Below are 19,302 nucleotides of genomic sequence, written 5' to 3'. Positions count from 1 at the left end.
TACATTCAGCAAAGAATTGAGTACGTAGGTTGCAAGTGTTGCTCTGAGATTAAGAGATTGGCACAGGGGAGGAATTCGTGACGGACCGCTTCAAACCAGTGAGAAGACTGACGACTCAAAAAAAAAAAAAAAAAACTTGGGTCCATTGCTTCGGGGGGTCTGCGCCACACTCGAACCATAGTTTCATCTCCTAGCAACTGAGATCTCTGAGATCTGAACTCATCTCATCATGGCACGGTTTTCCAATCGTCTATGGTCCATCCGATACGGTCACGACTCCACTAGAGGCGCTACAGGAGATGTGCTGTTACCAAAGGCACTCGAGTCGATCGTCTGCTGCCGTAGCCCAATAACTCCAAATTTCAACGCACTGTCCTAAGGTATACGCTCGTCGTACGTCTCACATTGATTTCTGCTGTTATTTCACACAATGTTGCTTCTCTGTAATCACTGACAATTCTATGCAAACTCCACCGTTCTTGGTTGTTAAGCGAATGGCGTTAGCCGCTCCGTTTTCAGTGGTGACCAGTACTGCCTGAAATTTGGCATTCCCTGCGCACTCTTGACACTGTAGATCTCGGAATATTGATTTCCCTAATGATTTCCAATACTTGAATGACCCATGCGTTTAGCTCCAACTACCATTCCGCGTTCAAAGTCAGTTAGTTCCCGTCGTGCGGCCATAGTCACGTTGGCAACCTGCTCACATGATTCACATGAGTACAAATGACAGCTCCGCCAACTGACTGCCCATTTTGTACTTTGTGTGCGCGAACTTTAAATTGTAGGACGTCTAGTGTTCATACGTTTTATCAAGCAATTTGCAAACTGAACTATCGTCGGCGAGCCTGAGGGTCTTAGTTTGGTGACGCCTGCTCTAGAGGAAATGCCAGCCAGTGCTGCCGTACGGATTTACGTTACTGGCCATTAAAAAAGCTACAGCAAGAAGAAATGCAGATGATAAACGAGTATTCATTGAACCAATATATTATACTAGAACTGACATGTGATTACATTTTCACGCAGTTTGGGTGCATAGACATTGAGAAATCAGTGACCAGAACAACCACCTCTGGCCGTAATAACGGCCTTGATACACCTGGGCATTGAGTCAAACAGAGCTTGGATGGCGTGTACAGGTACAGCTGCCCATACAGGTTCAACACGATAGCACAGTTCATCAAGAGTAGTGACTGGCGTATTGTGAAGAGCCAGTTGCTCAGCCACCATTGACCAGACGTTTTGAATTCGTGAGAGATCTGGAGAATGTGCTGGCCAGAGCAGCGGTCGAACATTTTCTGTATCCAGAAAGGCCCGTACAGGACATGCAACATGTGGTCGAGCATTATCCTGCTAAAATATAGGGTTTCGCAGGGATCGAATGAAGGGTAGAGCCACGGGTCGTAACACATCTGAAAAGTAACGTACACTGTTCAAAGTGCCGTCAATGCGAACAAGAGGTGACCGAGACGTGTAACCAATGGCACTCCATTCTATCACGCCGGGTGATACACCAGTATGGCGTTGACGAATACACGCGTTCCAATGTGCGTTCACCGCGATGTCGCCAAACACAGATGCGACCATCATGATGCTGTAAACTGAACCTGGATTCATCCGAAAAAATGACGTTTTGGCATTCGTGCACTAAGGTTCGTCGTTGAGTACACCATCGCAGACGCTCCTGTCTGTGATGCAGCGTCAAGGGTAACGGCAGCCATGGTCTCCGAGCTGATAGCCCATGCTGCGGCAAACGTCGTCGAACTGTTCGTGCAGATGGTTGTTGTCTTGCAGACGTCCCCATCTGTTGCCTCAGGGATCGAGACGTGGCTGCACGATCCGTTACAGCCATGCGGATAAGATGCCTGCTATCTCGACTGCTAGTGATACGAGGCCGGTGGGATCCGGCACGGCGCTCCGTATTACCCTCCTGAACCCACCGATTCCATATTCTGCTAACAGTCATTGGATCTCGACCAAAGCGAGCAGCAAAGTCGCGATACGATAAACCGAAATCGCGATAGGCTACAATTCGACCATTATCGAAGTCGGAAACGTGATGGTACGCATTTCTCCTCCTTACAGAAGGCATCATAACAACGTTTCACCAGGCAACGCCGGTCAACTGCTGTTTGTGTATGAGAAATCGGTTGGAAACTTTCCCGTGTCTTCACGTTATAGGTGTCGCCACCGGCGCCAACCTTTTGTGAATGCTCTGAAAAGCTAAGCATTTGTATGTTAGAGAATCTTCTTCCAGTCGGTTAAATTTCTCGTCTGTAGCACGTCATCGTCGTGGTGTAGCAGTTTTAACGGCCAGTAGTGTACTTTGCCCTACCACCGCAGCTGGCGCCGCACTGACCTCTGCGGCGTCGTGGCGGCGGCGGCGGCGCTTCCTGGCGAGTGCGCCGTGCAGCGCGCAGGCGGCCAGCAGCCCGGCGGCCAGCACCAGCAGCGCCGCGACGGCGACGCCCGCCGCCAGCACGCGGCCCGACAGCGCGGCGGCCGGGGGCGGCGCCGCGGCTCGCCGGCGCACCTCCAGCGTGACGGCGCCCAGCGCGCGGCCCGCGCGGTTCTCGCCCACGCACTGGTACGAACCCGCGTCCGACGCCTCCAGCCGCAGCACGGTCAGCGCGCCCCCGGACGCGTTCACCACGTACCGGCCCGGCGACGACCTGCCGGCGAAACGGCGCTGCACTGCACTCACTACCCCGTGTCTACATCTACATCTACATCCACATCATTACTCTGCAATTCACATTCAAGTGATTCGCAGAGGGTTCATCGAACCACAATCATACTATCTCTCTACTATTCTACTCCCGAACAGCGCGCGGGAAAAACGAACACCTAAACCTTTCTGTTCGAGCTCTGAGGTCTCTTATTTTATTTTGATGATCATTCCTACCTATGTAGATTGGGCTCAACAAAATATTTTCGCATTCGGAAGAGAAAGTTGGTGACTGAAATTTCGTAAATAGATCTCGCCGCGACGAAAAACGTCTTTGCTTTAATGACTTCCATCCCAACTAGCGTATCATATCTGCCACACTCCCTCCCCTATTACGTGATAATACAAAACGAGCTGCCCTTGTTTCCACTCTTTCGATGTCCTCCGTCAATCCCACCTCGTAAGGATCCCACACCGCGCAGCAATATTGTAACAGAGGGCGAACGAGTGTAGTGTCAACTGTCTCTATAGTGGACTTGTTACATCTTCCAAGTGTCCTGCCAATGAAACGCAACCTTTGGCTCACCTTCCCCACAATATTATCTATGTGGTCTTTCCAACTGAAGTTGTTCGTAATTTTAACACCCAGGTACTTAGTAGAATTGGTAGCCTTGACAATTGTACTATTTATCGAGTAATCGAATTCCAACGAATTTCTTTTGGAACTCATGTGGATCACCTCACACTTTTCGTTATTTAGCGTCAACTGCCACCTGCCACACCATACAGCAATCTTTTCTAAATCGCTTTGCAACTCATACTGGTCGTCGGATGACCTTACTAGACGGTAAATTACAGCATCATCTGCGAACAGCCTAAGAGAACTGCTCAGATTGTCACCCAGGTCATTTACATAGATCAGGAACAGCAGACGTAGCAGGACGCTTCCCTGGGGAACACCTCATATCACTTCAGTTTTACTCGATGATTTGCCGTCTATTAATACGAACTGCGACCTTCCTGACAGGAAATCACGAATCCAGTCGCACAACCGAGACGATACCCCGTAGCCCCCCAGCTTGATTAGAAGTCGCTTGTGAGGAACGGTGTCAAAAGCTTACCGGATATCTAGAAATACGGAATCGAGATCCCCTGTCGATAGCGGCCATTACTTCGTGCGAATAAAGATCTAGCTGCGTTGCACAAGAACGATGATTTTCTGAAACCATGCTAATTACGTATCAATAGATCGTTCCCTTCGATTTGATTCATAATGTTTGAATACAGTATATGCTCCAAAACCCTACTGCAAACCGACGTCAATGATATAGGTGTGTAGTTCGATGGATTACTCCTACTACCCTTGTTAAACACTGGTGCGACCTGCGCAGTTTTCCAATCTGTAGGTACAGATCTATCGGTGAGCGAGTGGTTGTATATGATTGCTAAGTAGGAAGCTATTGTATAAGCGTAATCTGAAAGGAACCTAATCGGTATACAATCTGGACCTGAAGACTTGCCCGTATCAAGCGATTCGCAACCCCTAACGTATTTACTTCTAAGAAACTCAAGCTAGCAGCTGTTCGTGTTTCAAATTCTGGAATATTCCATTCGTCTTCCCTGGTGAAGGAATTTCGGAAAACTGCGTTCAATAACTCCGCTTTAGCGGCACAGTCGTCGGTAACAGTACCATCGGCACTGCACAGCGAAGGTATTGACTGCGTCTTGCCGCTTGTGTACTTTACATACGACCAAAATTTCTTTGGTTTTTCTTGTCTCAGGGAAGTACGGGAAATAACATAGCACGACACCTGCTGCAATTCCTCTCAAAGATCTTTCACCGGGAGCAACTACTGAAACTACCTATGCGAGATGATAAATACCGAGAAGTGAGGGATCACATATCATCCTCCCCCTCCACCAAAAAGCAAAAGCAAAGGGTACTACCTGGCAAAGCGGTGTAATTTAACTGACTGAGACTCACGTGTAGTGCTACACGATAAACAACATGATACACTTTACTGAGATTGAAAGGTCTCTGTTGGATTCCTTTCATGTTATTTTTTTAAAACTATTGTCGTTTACGGCATACATTCCACTTCAAAATTTACTGTGGTGTTTCTATCTGGGAGGAGACTGAGCAGTGGAACGTGTTACTTTTACACATAATCAAGAACGATCTGTCACACTACTACACTTTAAAACACAGTTTATATGTAATTCATGTCACACAGTCTCATACAGAACCTACATCCGCTTTCTTTTATATACTGTATATGATAAGATACTGTCATCCCCCTTCCCTTCTGTGTGAAAGGATGAGTGAGCAAATGTATTTCTAGTTGCATGCTTGATGGTAGCAGACAAACCTGTCTGCTAGAGAACAGCAGGACCAACGTCAGAATAGGTAGCTACGCTTTATAAAAGCAAAGAGGTTTCTATTCTTAGTTTGGTCCTGTCCGTCCCTTGTCATGTTGGTATGGGAAGCTGCCTCTCTGGTCACTTCCGTTTTGTATCGGGAAGCACCCTCGGTAGGGGCCCACGGGCTGTCGGTCCGCGGCGAGCGTCTGAAGTTGTAAGATCTCCGGCTAAGCGTGTCTCTGCTAAGTCCGAAGGACAATGGATTTCTTAAATTCAGCCTAACTGAAAATTTAATCACCTTTATTTCAGGTTTAGATCTAAAATATCTAATGTTATCTTAAATTGCAAAGCAGTGTAATTCGAGTGTGAAGTTCAGAATATCTTCCAGTAGTTGCTTCGTCACTACTTTGTGAGTAAAGTGGAACCATGTGTTGAGGATCCGTAACTCTAACTAAGATCATCAATCTTAAATGCGAATGTGCGTGAGATTATAACGTCTCGTCTTGACAATATTTTTCAATATAGCAACTTTTCTTTATGTTCAACCCACGTGGGGTGTACTTTGTGAGACCAGTATCACGTGCTTATACAATTGTTTGACCCATCAGGTTAATAGTAAGACGATAGTAACCAGTTCGAGGTTTTTATTTTGTAATTTGTGTCTCAATGTAATTTATTTTAATTATCAAAATTATTGTGGAGTTACACTCTTTGTGTAAACCAAGTTGACCAAGTGAAGCATTTAGTGTAATCATCAAAATAGTCCTCAGCTATTCTTTTCGGGAAGATTTCACAGAGACAGTATGAATTTAGTATACCAGTGTGTGGTAATTTCATGACGGACAGGATTGCGCTACGAACGTAACTTCTTTGGGTGAAAATTGAATCGGTTGGTTGTGGTTAATTTTCTCTTGCATATGTTTCAACGTTCTTCGTGTGTTATTTTATGAATGCAGTGTTGTATGCAGTATCCCAATCTTGGCTCCATATTTGATGTGTTCTGTAAGATAACAAACTCACATTTTCACAATCCTAAATAAGACACCAGTTTACTTATGAATCATGTTTAATATGCTAAAATTTTAACGGAACAGTGATCAATGTTAAAATAAATGTCCAAATATAAACTGATTTATTTCTTTTTATTTAAATTCTCTTATATATATATATATATCACCGGTTGTCGTAAGATGACTATTAAAAGACTATAATTAATGTTACTCTGGTTGGGAATTTGGTAAGCTAGACTGGGTACCTGGTGAAACAGCTGCTCAGTAATGCAAGGTTAACTTCCCCAGATAGCTCATAGCTTTTAACCCGCTTTTATTGTCTTGAATATCAGCACCGCTTTCAGAACAAATTAATGCATCAATATTACAAGATGTTTGTGGTATTCTTACATGACTACATACATGAAAAAATAATGAACCGTATGTCCACTGACGTTAAACACCACGTGTCTTTGACATTCTTAAAAAAAAAGCACTCCGTCTTCAGGCCACGAGTGGCCTACCGGGACCATCCGACCGCCGTGTCATCCTCAGGGGAGGATCCGGATAGGAGGGACGTGGGGTCAGCATACCGCTCTCCCGGTCGTTATGATGGTATTCTTGACCGAAGCCGCTACTATTCGGTCGAGTAGCTCCTCAATTGGCATCACGAGGCTGAGTGCACCCCGAAAAATGCCAACAGCGCATAGCAGCCTGGATGGTCACCCATCCAAGTGCCGACCTCGCCCGACAGCGCTTAACTTCGGTGATCTCACGGGAACCGGTGTATCCACTGGGGCAAGGCCGTGTCTTGGACATTATTACAAAATTTTATTAATTTATAACAATGTTTTTATGAGGAAATTAAAGAAAAATAAGAAAAGGGAATTCGGTTTTGCAGTGCAGATATTTTATTGTAAAAATTATCCTTTGGAATATTCGAGAGAAATGACAAAGAAATATTAGTACAGTGTTTTTAGAATATAGCATAACATGCTAGAAAACCAGCTCAGCCTATATAAGAACTGCTGAGGGAGATGTGGCCTAAATGTTAGCAATTAATATAATTATATAATGAGTACAGAATACGATGTTTTGAAAACCAATAGGGTTAAAATTTTCTAAATTTAGCTTAGAATATCAAGCCTTCGTAAAATTCAGCTGACGTCAAAGACTTTTCCTTGTTTTTGTAGAGAGCACTGTCACATTTGAAAATCGTAATTTGTCATTGTGGGTTACCTAAAGTACCTGTTATATATATATATATATATATATATATATATATATATATATATATATAATGTGCGTGTGTGTGTTGAAGAGGCAAAGAAACTGGTACCCCTGCCTAAAACCATGTAGGGCCCCCGCGAGCACGCAATAGTGCCTCAGCGTGACGTGGCATGGACTCAACTAATGTCTGAAGTAGTGGTGGAGGGAATTGAAACCAAGAATCCTGTAGGGCTGTCCCTAAATCTGTTAGAGTACGAAGGATGGAAGTATCATCTGAACAGCAAATTGCAACACACCCCAGATACGCTCAATAATTTTCACGTCTGGGAAGCTTCGTGGCCAGCAGAAGCGTTTAAACCCAGAAGAGTGTTCCTGGAACCACTCTGTAGCAATTCAGAACGTTGGTGTGTCCCATTGACCTGCTGGAACTGCCCAACTACCGGATTCACGGTACACTCGTGAAATGGTGTACGGGGAAATCCCCACTTGTGGTCATCGCTCGTGCACCGACTATAACACAACGTTCAGACTCACTTAAATCTGGGTAACCAGTCATTGTAACAGCAGTAACCGATGTAACAATAGCGCCACTCATTTGTTGTCTTATATAGGCGTTGCCGACTGCAGTGCCGCATTCTACCTGTTTACGTATTTGAATATGCATGCCTAAGCCACTTTCTTTGGCGCTTCAGTATATGTAGGTGTTCGTAAAAAGCGTCAGGTAATAATTCGAGATCTGATTATACTAATCGTAACAAGAAAAACAAGTCCACGTGTTTACGGTAGGCGTTCAACGTGGCGCCCATTCATGACAACGCAGCCCTCAGTCCTCCGGCGTAAGGAACGACGCACCCTTTGAAGTACACCCAGTTGTTGTTATTCCTGCTGGCACGCGTTGTAGACGCGACCCTGTAGTGTCCGCATATCGTTGATTGGCGTGGCGTACATCAATTCCGTCAAGTGTCCCCATAACATAAAGTCTCGGGGATTGAGGGCTGGCGAACGTGCAGGCCAAGGTGTGCCCTCCCCTCTCCCCCCTACCCTCCCCCCTCCCCCCAAACCAACACAGTGGCCCCGAAATGTCTGCGTAAGATGTTCGCGCACATTGTGATGAAAGTGTGCTGGGCGCCATCATGCATGAACCACATTTGCATTCGTTGCTGCAATGGCACAGCCTCCAGCAAGGTAGACAACACATTAATGCAAAATTGCAGATAGTGCGGCTCAATTAATCTCTGTGGTAGCACGGATTTACCTGTTAATCTATCGCTAAGTATGCGTGCCCATACATTGATTGAGAATCCGAGTTGATCCCCTTTATCCTGAATTGCTTGGGTATTTACATCTGCCCATACATGCGACTTGTGAAAATTCTCACCATCTCTTCTTGTGAAACGTGCATCATCGGTGTATAAAATCTTGGTTGTGAACAGTGGATCATTGGTACACTTCTACAACTACCACTGACAGAACCGCCGTCTGCCGTGATGATCCTTGGCCTTACAGACTGAAAGGCGCAGTAGGTGATATGGGTGCTGCAATTGTCCATGATGTACCCCCCCCCCCTCCCCTCCAGATAAAGAGAATGAAACACGCCATCTGCTGGTTTTAATTGTCGCACGGTGGTCCCAGGGATTTCTTCCACCGAACGTAGCACACGAACCTCCATGTCAGTCGTGCGGACTGTGCGGGGTCTTCCACTGTCAGTCTTACAGGTGCAAGGGTACCTGTGTCTCTCAGACGCTGGAAGTGTCTGCAGAACAGCTTATCAGAGGGCGCTCTGTGCTGTGTGTATCTTTCAGTATAGAGGGCACGGGGTCGCAGGCTACGTCAATTTTCTAAACGATAGCAGAATTTTCGTATCTGTCATTTCACTTGTCGAGTAGTGGGCTCCCACTGCCGACAAGTTTGTGGAAGGGAGTAAATATAAATGTATTACACTATTTGTACGTACAAACAGCGCAGCACCATTAAACGCATTGGTGTGTCCACGTTTGGGAGAAGATAAAAGACCATGATACGTAGCCAGGGTTGACAGCACTGCACAAGAAGTCACACAAACTAATGTAGCCTATAACATGACTCGAACCATACAACGGACTGCAGAGCCCCTAATGGTAGGTAGAGCACTGCGAGTAATACAGAGAAACCCCTGCCGACAAATATGACGTAACGCCAATTCAGCGTCTGTGCCAATGTTGGTCACCAAGCTTCGCGCAGCTCTTCGTATAAACACGTGCGTTTCCGGACACACGTTTATTGGGCTTGTGTTTCTTGTTTCGTTGAGTACTATCACCTCTCAAAGTATTGGATATTTTTTTTAACTTTCTATAAATACAAGCAGCTTCATCAGCTTCACCAGTCAGTTAGTATGGCACAATTCTTGGCACGAGGGCAGTTCGGTTAGTCATTGCTTCGTCATTACGTCATCGCTCACATAATCTGTTACTAAGTAATCTCGAACATCGGATAGAACCAATGACTGTTAAAGAAAAGCTAGGACTGTGAATATTTCTGCCACATCTGCGAAGAATAAACTGAAAGTCACGTGTAAATGTCATCAGGTTATTAATTGCGACGAAGAACCTTGGACCTAATTATTCAACAATTAATTTGGGTCTTCCAGTTGCCTTGTTCTAACCTTCTCCGATCGAATATTGACTGTTGGGGATATAAACTGAGATTACATTCCAAAGGAATCACCGGATGATTAAAAACATCTTTCGTGTTCAAAAGCCAAATAAAATTTTTTATCTAAGTAAAAAAAAAAATGGCGTGCGACGAGGGCCTCCCGTCGAGTAGACCGCTCGCCTGGTGCAAGTCTTTCGATTTGACGCCACTTCGGCGACTTGCTCGTCAATGGGGATGAAATGATGATGATTAGGACTACACAACACCCAGTCTCTGAGCGGAGAAAATCTCCAACCCAGCCGGGAATCCAACCCGGGCCCTTAGGATTGACAGACCGTCGCGCTGAACACTTTTTTTTTCTTCGCCTTAACTACTTTTTTTTATCTCCTGCTTACATGGCAGACGCTCTATCCATAATTTTTTTTACCCCTTTTTTCATGTCCCCTATTGGGGGCATAGCACCAAGTGTGCAGAAATCTTAACACAAAACTCCAATTCTCCTATGTAAGAAAGACAAAGAAACCTCTTCTCTGAGAAGAAACTGAACACTGAACGTAATAGTTCTTCTTGAATCACACAGATACTATGGAAGTCGAACACGAGTAATTCTCAAAATATTTTTAAAAAACTCTTCGTGTAACATAGAAGTTTGGGAATAGTAAATAATAATAAGAACACAAGTGACTTTTAATTTTCTTCTGTTCGCTCTCGTTCATGGTGTTGTAGTGGTTCCTCGTATTTAACCGACACCCATTCTTTCAAAAATGATCTTCAGCATGTTGCCGTAGTGCTTCTTGTGGTTGCGATACGTGCTGATTTTTGCGTATTCACACTTCACGTAAACGCGGAATTCTATCTCGTTGTCCGACCCAAGTTTGTTGATAACATAACTAACATATTTTCCCAACAACCAGTTAATGGCGTTGGTTTTTAATTTCGGAAAGTACGTCATGTCTGGTGAGGAGGAGCGATGGCGTTATATATTCCGTCTAGGATCTGGTGAGAAAGGCGATTTGTTGCCTGATCCAATTCCAGTTATTCACATTGCCGCCACAGGTGAATCTGTGGATGAGTGTATCCACCAGATTGCATTTTCCACAAAGGTGTGTCTGGTTTAAACCGATCACATATAGTCTCTCTTTGGTGCTGATGACATTGTTAACTGTTTTGTGTCATGTATCTGTAGATAGCCCGGCATAGTTGATGTTCCGCCATACAGCCTTCCAGGCACAATTAGCGAATTTCTTTTCAATTTTGTGTCTGCCCTCATTTGACTTCCTTTCAAGTATGATGTCGCGCGCTGTGTTACACGTGTTGCTTCTGATTTCGTCACTATGATAACTTGCTTCGAGGAAAAAGTTCCTCACATACTGCAGACGGGCATTAATCCTTCGCACATCATTCGGTGCGTGCAGGCTATGGGGTGCCACAGCCTCAAAGAGCTTTGCGGTTATACATTGTGGAAGTTCTCTTACCACTCAGCTACCGGGGGCGGACTTTTATCTAACTAACTGAGTAGTAATGTTGGGCTGGGCTCATGACCTGTCCAGGGTTCTTACGCCGACTTGTTACTCCCGAGAAAGTCTTACTTTACGTCTACAGCCATAACCTGCAATCCACTGTGGACTGCACAACAAAAGGTACTTCGCATTGCACCGGTTATTAGGGCTTCTTCACATCCTTTTCACTAATTGAGCGAGGGAATAATGATTATTTATACGCATCTGTGTGCATTGGAATTAGCCTTGTTATCGCAGTCCCTACAGGAGTGATATACAGGGTGATTCAAAAAGAATACCACAACTTTAGGAATTTAAAACTCTGCAACGACAAAAGGCAGAGCTAAGCACTATCTGTCGGCGAATTAAGGGAGCTATAAAGTTTCATTTAGTTGTACATTTGTTTGCTTGAGGCGCTGTTGACTAGGCGTCAGCGTCAGTTGATACTAAGATGGCGACCGCTCAACAGAAAGCTTTTTGTGTTATTGAGTACGGCAGAAGTGAATCAACGACAGTTGTTCAGCGTGCATTTCGAACGAAGAATGGTGTTAAACCTCCTGATAGGTGGTGTATTAAACGTTGGTATAAACAGTTTACAGAGAATGGGTGTTTGTGCAAAGGGAAAAGTTCTGGACGGCCGAGAACGAGTGATGTAGCACGGGAACGAGTTGGAGTATCGGGTTGATATTGCTCGTGTGTCTGGAGGGGGCCATATTGAACATCTCTGAACTTGTTTTTGAGTGAAAAAAAACCTTTTTAAATACTCTTTGTAATGATGTATAACAGAAGGTTATATTATGTTTCTTTCATTAAATACACATTTTTAAAGTTGTGGTATTATTTTTTAATCACTCTGTATAAGTGGTTGTTGTATATTCCTAGGTTCTTCACTTTAAATTGGTTCTTGAAAGTTTCCGTAATTGGGCTTTCTCGGGGTAATTTGTGTCTATCTCCAGCGTCTGCCAGCTCACTTTTTTCAGCATTTCCGTAGCACTCCCGACCACGGGTCAAACAAACCTCTAACCACTCCCTGTTAGTCCTATTTGGTCCACTTTCGGCTACACACAACAAAACGACGTTTTGGGGTGGGTGGTTCACGTGTTTTGTAAGCTATCTCCATCGTAGACTTTTTGCATTTCTCTAGCATTCTACAAAGTCTGCCGCGTACTTTACCGAAGACTGAGTCTATGTGATAATAATGGCACCGACTTAGAACTCTTCCAGCTGGGGTACTACCTCAGGCAATATTTTTACACAGAACGCCGGTTAAATCAAACTGACTAGCAGAGTGAATACGAATAAATTAGATACCGCGCCATCTGTCTACTAGAATGTCCCAATCGTACATCAGCTGCAAGGAGCAGTATGTTTCCGCAAAGCTTTCAAATGCCATAGGCTGACCAAAAAAGTACCCGCAGCCTTATGGCACAGAGCGTCATTTTCGTCACACAGCCGGAACTGGCAACAGGACTTCGGCCCCGATCTGCGCTGCAGCGTTCCAAGAGGGCGATTTCCATGGGAATCAGCGTTCGCTATTGCCCAAGACTGTCGCTCCCCCTCCTCCCCTAGGCTCCACATTAGCCATAACCACAGAGGGAACGTTCACAGCCTCACAACATTGCTTTTAGTCAGATATCGTTTAGCATGTGGTTTGTTAGATCTGGACCAGGGCCACTGCACGGATTAAGGCATTTCCAGCTACCACCAGAGACAGCAAAGGACTTGGAACAGCAATTGAACGCAATGGACAGTGTCTTGAAAGGCGGATATAAGATGAACATCAACAAAAGCAAAACGAGGATAATGGAATGTAGTCGAGTTAACTCGGGTGATGCTGAGGGAATTAGATTAGGAAATGAAATTCTTAAAGTAGTGAAGGGGTTTTGCTATTTGGGGAGCAAAATAACTGATGATGGTCGAAGTAGAGAAGATATAAAGTGTAGACTGGCAATGGCAAGCAAAGCGTTTCTGAAGAAGAGAAATTTGTTAACATCGAGTATAGATTTAAATGTCAGGAAGTCGTTTCTGGAAGAATTTGTATGAAGTGTAGCCATGTATGGAACTGAAACGTGGACGATAAATAGTTTGGACAAGAAGAGAATAGCTTTCGAAATGTGGTGCCACAGAAGAATGCTGAAGATTAGATGGGTAGACCACATAACTAATAAGCAGGTATTGAATAGAATTGGAGAGAAGAGAAATTTGTGGCACAATTTGACTAGAAGAAGGGATCGGTTGGTAGGACATGTTCTGAGGCATCAACGGATCACCAGATTAGTATTGGAGGGCAGCGTGGAGGGTAAAAATGGTAGAGGGAGACCAAGAGATGATTACACTAAACAGATTCAGAAGGATGTAGGCTGCAGTACGTACTGGGAGATGAAGCAGCTTGCACAGGACAGAGTAGCATGGAGAACTGCATCAAACCATCCTCAGGACTGAAGACCACAACAAAAACAACCTACAGCAAGGGCAACAATTATGACTTTGTTAATATGTCCTATATATAATTAGGCTAATTAGATATTTAAGGGAGATTATAGTGTGCAAGTTGTCCGATCAGACTGACGGAACAAAGCTACATTAACAACAGCACATTTGATACTTACTTCCGTGAAGCAGTAGACTGTTGGTGACACTCAAGACTTGCCTGCTGTTAATCTGTTTCGTTCTCAGGAACTCGATTCTGTCGAAATTCGCTGCGCTAAAGACGCTCAGACGAGTTGATGGACCTCCGAAGTAGTACGTAAGGCGAAGCAAGTGAAGCGCAGCAGTTAACACTCACTTTCACTTTTATGCTTTGGTAGAAGCCACGATTCCCCTTAATACGCCAATGATCAATTTAACTTAGATGCCTAATTTCTTAATCCAAACGGTCAATATAGTTTGCTTTTTCTAAAACAAAGTGGTCTCCTTCGAACATTATATCGTATTTATTCTGTTGCCTTTCATAACGCAAATCCCATACAACGTTTTTTCCAGACCTTTTGCTAGTCATGCTGTCCTGTTTGGGAAAAAAAGGGTGCAAAATGTTTGTATGTTTGTGTATCTTTGTGTTCTTCTCAAGACTAAGATTACATTTGCCGCCGTTTCTCCTTCTAATCGTTTCTTTGCTTTCTGAGTCATCATTCTTCCAACAGGTTTGATGCGGCCCACCTCTGATTCCTCTCCTACGCTAACCTCTTCGTCTTAGAGTAGCACTTGCACCCTACATCCTCAATTATTTGTTTGATTTATTTCAATCTCAGTATGAGCCGTGCACGGCTCGTGTTCATGCCATTGATTGTTTGTCACCTCCCTTTATGGTACTGCCGCCTCGTTTTCTTGTTCCATTTACTGGCGTCACTAACTTCCTGCCTTACTTGCCCGTGAGCGGCAGCAGCAGCGTCTATCGATAAGGGCACTGTCGTACCATCTCTGGAGCGACCGATAGCATTTCCGGGTCGTTGTGTGTCTGACAGTCAGTTGAAGACGGACCAGAGGTGCAGTCGGAACGCAGCAGAAATATAGTCGAGGAAGAAGTGCCGATGAGGCGCGGACAGCCAGTGCTCGCTGACAGCTGGTGACACACATGAACTGTCCGACGGAGGGAGATTGGAGCGGGGGACGACCGTTGGTTGGTCGTTCGGTTGGTCGTCTCATCAGCCGACGTATATTAGGTCCTTTCACCGTTTACGGGCCTGCGCAGTTGGTCGGTTGGCGTGGAGCAGCGAGGAAGTCCCCGTGGCGCATAGTTCGGCCGGGGTCGCTGGCGGCGCCCACGCACAGTCGGAGTGTGAGGGGCTGTTCCCATTGCTACGAGGTCCATGGCTCTCCGATTCCGGACACGAAAGTTGAGTCTTTACTTTATCTACCAGCCAGCCCCAACTATACACATTGTGTCGCTGAATTTCGTTGTGGGCTGTTAGGACATTCCCACGAGCAACAACATGTGTTTACAGGTTGGCAAAATTCTAGCCGCCCTCCTGTCGAGTTCAACTTAACTTCATTATTTTGTGGAAGCGTACTGGGCCCATAACTTAACTTGATTATTTATGAATTGAATTGCACAAGTAGAACGTTCCGGTTACCTGCCCTGGTGCAAAATGGTTCAAATGGCTCTCAGCACTATGGGACTTAGCATCTGAGGTCATCAGTCCCCTAGAACTTAGAACTACTTAAACCTAACGAACCTAAGGACATCACACACATCCGTGCCCGAGGAAGGATTCGAACCTGCGACCGTAGCGGTCGTACGGTTCCAGACTGAAGCGCCTAGAACCGCTCGGCCACTCTGGCCGGCTACCTGCCCTGTCCGTCGACGTAAATTCAGGCAATGTATTTTCCTCGCCGTGTTGTGGCTGTCCAGCACGGCGTGTAGTTTGACAGCTGAATGTGTAATTCCTTGTGGGCGCCGATACCTTCTGCGTGTTCCATTGAACTCCCTGTTGTGTGCTGGTCGAGTGGAGCGGAAGTTATCCTGTCGCTTGGTCTGTTGAATATCTGTCGGTTGGGTTGCCGTCGGATTGAGAATTGTTGGGTCGACTGCCTGTCTCACCTAAGCGAGCGTTACTGTTTTAATTCCAGGCCGACCCTTGGCAACTTCACAGCGCCGTTTGATGTACTGCCTTTTCTTATTTGTCATTGTTGTTTGTTTATGTATGGCTTCTAGCCGATTTTAAATTAAAATTGTCTTGCCCTTAAGGCGGGAGACTGTTTTGGCCTTCAGCCTGATTTTAATAAATGTTTTAAGATAAGCCCTCCTGCCTTTTCAATTCAAATTTCTGTGTTTGAGTCTTAAGTTATTGGCCTTCAGCCTATTTTAAATTATAGTTATTTTGCCCTTAAGGTATGAGATTGTTTGGGCCTTCAGCCTAATTTAGAGAAATATTTTAAGATAAGGCCTTCTGGCTTTTAAATTCGAATTCCTGTTTTTGAGTCTTAAATTATTAGCCTTCAGCTGATTCTAAATTAATGTTGTTTTTCCCTTAATCCGTGAGATTGAATGGCGCATTTAGCCGGGAATTAATGTTTGGCTTGTTCTGTTTTTAATGTTTCCTTTACTCTTGTAATGTTTGTCAAATGAATAAAGTAATATGTTCGAGTGCAACTGACAGCCACTTATTATGGTCCCTTTCCACAAATTAAAATATTTGTGCTGTCCTGCTGGTATAGCAGGGGATCTCACAGTCCTCCCCTGCAGATTTTACCCTCTATAGCTCGCTCTGCTACCCTAAAAGTTATTCCCTGATGTCTGAAAACACGTTCTATCATCCTGCCCCTTCTTTTTATCAGTGTTTTCCATATGTTTTTGTCTCAGGCCATTCTGCGAAGAACGTGCCAATTCCTCATCTATTCAGTCGACCTCAGTTTCAGGATCTTTGCAGACCATCACATCTCAAACGTTTCGATTCTCTTCTGTACGCGTTTTCGCACTATTAATGATTCACCAACATGCAAAGTACATTCTCAGAAATTTCTTACTCAGACAACCGCCAATGTTTGTCACAAGCAGATTTCTCTTGGCCATGAATGCCCATTTTGTCCCGATGAACTGCTTTTATGTGCTCATAATCTCATGTGCTATGTTTCACTTTGCTTCCAAGGCAACAGAATTGCTTAATTTCGTTCAAAGAGTGCTCCTGAATTTTGACATTAAGCTTACATTCCATTTTATTTCTTCTACTTTACATCTACACGGATACTCTGCAAATCACTTTTAAGTGCTTGGCAGAGGGTTCATCGAAAAACCTTCAAACTAATTATCTATTATTCAAATCTCGTACAGCGCGCGGAAAAATCGAACACGTAAATCTTTCCGTGGGAGATTTGATTTCCCTTATTTTGTTATGATGATCGCTTCTCCCTATGCAGGTCGGCGTCAAAAAAACATTTTCGCATTCGGAGAAGAAAACTGACGAATGAAATTTCGTGAGAATATTCTGCCGCAATGAAAAACGCCTTTCTTTTGATGATGTCCACCATAGATCCTGTGTCATTTCAGTGACACTCCCTCCCCCTTTTCGAAATAATAAAAAGCGTGCTGCCCTTCTTTGAACTAGACGATTTCCAGGTACCTGAATTAGAAGCATTATATGTACAATGTGTTAGCATTAGTCAAGAATTATACACGAAGCTTGTCAGTTCTTAGGATATGCTAGGAAAATTACAACTTATTTTGCAGAAGATTGTCTGTGATGCATTATACCACGAAAGATTTTGTTCCTGCACATATTTAATTCGTTACTAAGCTTTAGGACTATGCGTACCTGTCATAAAATGGAAACGTTAGCTCAGTCATTATGGGAGCAAGTCACTAATGATAAGTTCTTGTACACATAATATTCTGATAATGCTCAAATATACAAAGCTGATACATTCAACGCACATAGATGGTGCATAACTGGTGTTATTCTGCCATATCGACTTAAAAGTAGTAAGATCAAGTAAATTAAAATAAAGCAACGCTATACAGTTCACGATTTCGGTATACAAACATTTGAAACTGTGCTGTTACTAAAGGTACAGGAAAGAAAAATGTGAAATTACAATGTCACCATGTATTATAAGGTTATATAATCTTGTTCGTATTGTGGCTGTATGTGTTCATGGCAAAAGCATTGACTGGGGTTGGTTTGACTCTACAACTAACGTATACCCGTCTAGAAATTTTCCGCTGCGTAGTTCTTTTTGCTCGCGGAAAATTCTGTCCAACTAGTCCATCAGATGGATATAAATATCATTGACTGCCCAGTCTGTTCTGGATATAATATCTCATGCATTATGAAGAAAACACTCACGTCACTGGAGCAATGGACTAAAATATTTATTATTCGTCACTTTTATCCCAGAGGTGAACAGAGCACTTCAGCTTTGGTAAAGAGTGACACTTATAATTGTGCCAATTCTGTATAGGACGGTCCAGCAGGGTAATATGGACCCATTTGAAGAAAACAGTATAAAAGTGGGAAACTTATGAAAGAAGGCTGTACTTTTGCAGACCATATGTTTCAAGAAAGCCAGAGTTACAAGGTGCAACATGACGTATTGCGTCAAATCTGTAACGGAGGAAGATGAACTATGTTGAAATAAAGGAAATTTATAAACATACTGGTGTGTCCATTTGCCCAAACTTGGTAATAAACTATCAGACAGTTTCATAACTCGCTACTTCTAACTGCAGTTACCACTCATAATCCCAACCAGGCGATGTTGCAAACTACTACTCTTACTGGCATGCATAATTTTTTCTTTACTTTATTTACTTTAGTTTCACTAGCTCAGTTGTTTTCCTTTGTATATTCGTAGCTGCTTCACTTCCCTGCTTATTTTGAAATGTTTGAAATACTGGACCCGTTGAAGACAAGAGTAATTTGTTCAACATGTGATTTGTTATATAGTTCATTATTTAATGCCACATTTTTGGATTAAGTTCAGTAGCTATACATCGCATTTTCAGTCAAATAATTCCTCTCGTTTTAGTCCTAATCAAACATTGACAATAGTTATCTTTGGGAACCAACAGGGATACAGTGTGGAAGCACTAGTTGAAACCTTCGTTGCTTCAAAAATCTCACAGTCACACATATTTATCCTTGTATCTGATGATGCCGTGAGACCCCAAAGCCGGTCTTTATTACAATATAATAAATATTGAAATATATTACACCAGTGTTACGTGTTTTCTCTTTCACAAGACATAAATTTCTATCTCTTCCATCACGTCCATAAATTTAACTTTCTGTATTTTATTCAGGATTTGTAGTGATTTATCAGCATTCGGTATTTTGCGACTGGCGTCTTTTAAACGCGCAGAAAAGGTGGAGGGGTTACTTTCGCTTATTGTTGTGTGTACTTTATCCGAGTACCAATCCGTGGTGTCACCGTCAGACACCACACTTGTTAGGTGGTAGTTTTAAATCGGCCGCGGTCCATTAGTACATGT

General features: G+C 43.8%; 1 protein-coding gene across 1 annotated transcript in view; it reads right to left on the bottom strand.

Annotated features, from left to right (window-relative positions):
- The window catches only part of LOC126416857 (leucine-rich repeat-containing protein 24-like), a gene marked incomplete at its 5' end in the record, with an annotated part of 209,373 nt that overhangs the window by 154,855 nt on the left and 35,216 nt on the right, over window positions 1-19,302 (bottom strand). The window contains one exon of the mRNA XM_050084741.1: window positions 2,360-2,672. Coding sequence (XP_049940698.1) covers window positions 2,360-2,672 — 313 coding nt within the window. The remainder of the gene's footprint in view (window positions 1-2,359; window positions 2,673-19,302) is intronic.

The sequence above is a fragment of the Schistocerca serialis genome, chromosome 8 (assembly GCF_023864345.2).
Source record: "Schistocerca serialis cubense isolate TAMUIC-IGC-003099 chromosome 8, iqSchSeri2.2, whole genome shotgun sequence".
Taxonomy (NCBI): Eukaryota; Metazoa; Arthropoda; class Insecta; order Orthoptera; family Acrididae; genus Schistocerca; species Schistocerca serialis.
The sequence above is the reverse complement of the archived record's forward strand: the minus strand, read 5'-3'. Positions and strand labels throughout refer to the sequence as shown.